Here is a 2460-nt window from a genome sequence, read left to right on the forward strand (position 1 = left end):
ATGTCAGTTTATTACGTTGTATGCTTTCTTTTGGTAGTTCTATTGGTTTTCAGATTCAAGCAAAAGAATCCCAAAGGCTCGTCAAGGAAATCGGTCGTTCCGGACTCGTGGAGAAGGATTTTTGGAAGATACAGTGACCTTGACAGGCCACCCGTGTCATCTGACATGGCCCGTGTCAGGAGAGGGATAAAATCAGAAGTTAGGAAGAAAAACAATGGGCTGACACGGGTGCTCGTGTCAGCTGACATGACCCGTGTTAGCAAGCTTGCCACTTGTATTGTTGGAGAAGAGAAACAGTGAGCCAACACGGTCGGCCGTGCTTCCCGATACGGCCCGTGTTGGCTTGGACGCCTCATCTTCTGATTTTCTTTGATTTTTAGAATTTATGACTTCGGAGGGCGTTTTGGGTATTTGCTACATCTGTTAATCAATCAATGACTATTTAGATGACTTTTTGGGGAAAAGAGAAGGGACTTTTGCACGAGAAAAGATTTTGACGATTAAGATTGGTATTGTCAAGGGTTTCAGAGCACGGAGATTCTTCAAGAGCGATCGTGATTGAAGATCAACGAAATCCACTTATCTTGTAATGTCTAATTTGAATATTGTATTTTCTTTGAATATTATGAGAAGCTAAACCCCCAAATGCTAGGGGATGTCCCTAATTTGATCGTGTAATGACTTTGAATTCCCAATTCCCTCAATTTTATGTTTTATTATTCAATTTAAATGTGCAATGTTTTTAATGCTTTCATTTTCGGACAAATAAGAATTGTTCTACGGTTAACAATTTGTTGGATCACAATTATTAAGGTTCTTGCGCGATTAAACTTTAGTAGATATCACTTAGGGATAGGGATACCCTATAGTTACCGGATATATCTTGTTAAAACAAATCTTGGTTTCATCATAATTTTCTAAGGACTTAGATATTAGGATGAATGCCCAAAGGTTTCTCTCTAAGGTTTTAGGAGGAAACAACACTAAGATTTGGTAATTGAATATCTGAACTTGTTGAGGAGATCTAAATTCAAGGTTATTGCAGGGAAAAATCACACACCGTACCCTGGCATATTTCTCATATTTGTGTAAAATCCGTATTTTACATTCTGATCAATTCCAAGAAGAAACTATAAACAATCAAAAGAACACTACTGCTTCCATAAAAAAACTTGAAGTTTAGATGGGTCATATAACACAATAATTAGCCTCAAGTTCTCAAGCACAAGATGATCTACCAAGTGCAACTGTGACAAATCCAAGAGAGCATAATAATGTTAGTGTTGTGACAACGAGAAGTGGTAAATCTCATGAAGTCCTTGAGGAGAAAGCTGAAGATGAAGATCAACTGCTTGAAGTAGATCTTGAGATCAAAGAAAATGAAGCTGTAAGGGAAGAATTGGTTGTGCCTAAACAAGTGGTGAAAGAAAAAGTCATTGAACCAAAATCAGTCATTAAGCTTCCCTTTCCCACAAGAAACAAGAAAAAGGGGCAACATGAGAAAAACTTTGAGAAATTCTTAGAGTTGTTCAAGAAGTTAGAAATCAACATTCCACTTTTGGAAGCACTTGAACAAATGCCTACATATGTCAAGTTCATGAAGGACATCATTTCGAAGAAGCGAACCATTGGCACAAACCCAATTATTCTAACCGAAACTTGTAGTGCTATTTTGCAGGGTATGAAAATTCCAATGAAGAAGAAAGATCGAGGTGATGTCACCATCCCTTGCACCATTAGAGATAGGTCTTTCAAAAAATCTCTTATTGATTTAGAAGCTAGTGTGAGTCTCATGCCTTTACCCATTTACAAGAAATTGGGTATAGGGGTTGTGCAAGACACCAGGATGACACTTCAATTTGCCGATCATTCGGTCAAGAAACCTTATGGGATAGTTGACGATGTTCTAGTGAAGATTGACAAGTTTGTATTCCCAGTGGATTTTGTGATTCTAGAGATACCTGAAGATGAAGAGATTCCTCTCATTCTTGGGAGACCCTTTTTAGAGAATGGAAGATGTTTGATCGACATAGAGGAAGGTACTATGATGTTGAAGGTCTATGATGAGGAATTAAAAATTTATGTTCAAAACACCATGAAATACAAAGATGATATTAGCACTAGTCATATAATTGAGGTTATAGATCAACTAATTTCTTATGAAGGCCATTGAATGCACCGCAGTTACCTTTGGAAAGAGTGTTGAGCTTGTCCATTTTTTAGAGTTATAAAGAAGTTGACAACAAAGAATCAGAAGTTCTAGCCATGATGGAGGTACAACCCCCTTGGAAGGGATCTCGACCACACCAGTAAGAAGATCTAAGACAATCCCAATCATCAGAGGAGAATAAAGAGTCCAAAAAAGGGACGGAGTTGAAACAACTTCCCGAGAATCTCAAATATGTCTTCCTCGATACCGTAGGTAAATGCCCAGCTATAATAAATTCGAGCTTCAAGAGT

The 2460-nt window shown here is 37.9% G+C and overlaps 1 protein-coding gene across 1 annotated transcript; it reads left to right on the forward strand.

Annotated features, from left to right (window-relative positions):
* LOC127123253 (uncharacterized) lies at window positions 1-2173 on the forward strand. The gene is made up of 2 exons (XM_051053488.1): window positions 1-274; window positions 1209-2173. The coding sequence occupies exons 1-2, from the start codon at window positions 1-3 to the stop codon at window positions 2171-2173; spliced, it is 1239 nt and encodes a 412-aa protein (XP_050909445.1).
* The last annotated feature ends 287 nt before the right edge of the window (window positions 2174-2460 follow it).

Source organism: Lathyrus oleraceus, chromosome 2, assembly GCF_024323335.1.
Source record: "Lathyrus oleraceus cultivar Zhongwan6 chromosome 2, CAAS_Psat_ZW6_1.0, whole genome shotgun sequence".
Lineage (NCBI taxonomy): Eukaryota > Viridiplantae > Streptophyta > Magnoliopsida > Fabales > Fabaceae > Lathyrus > Lathyrus oleraceus.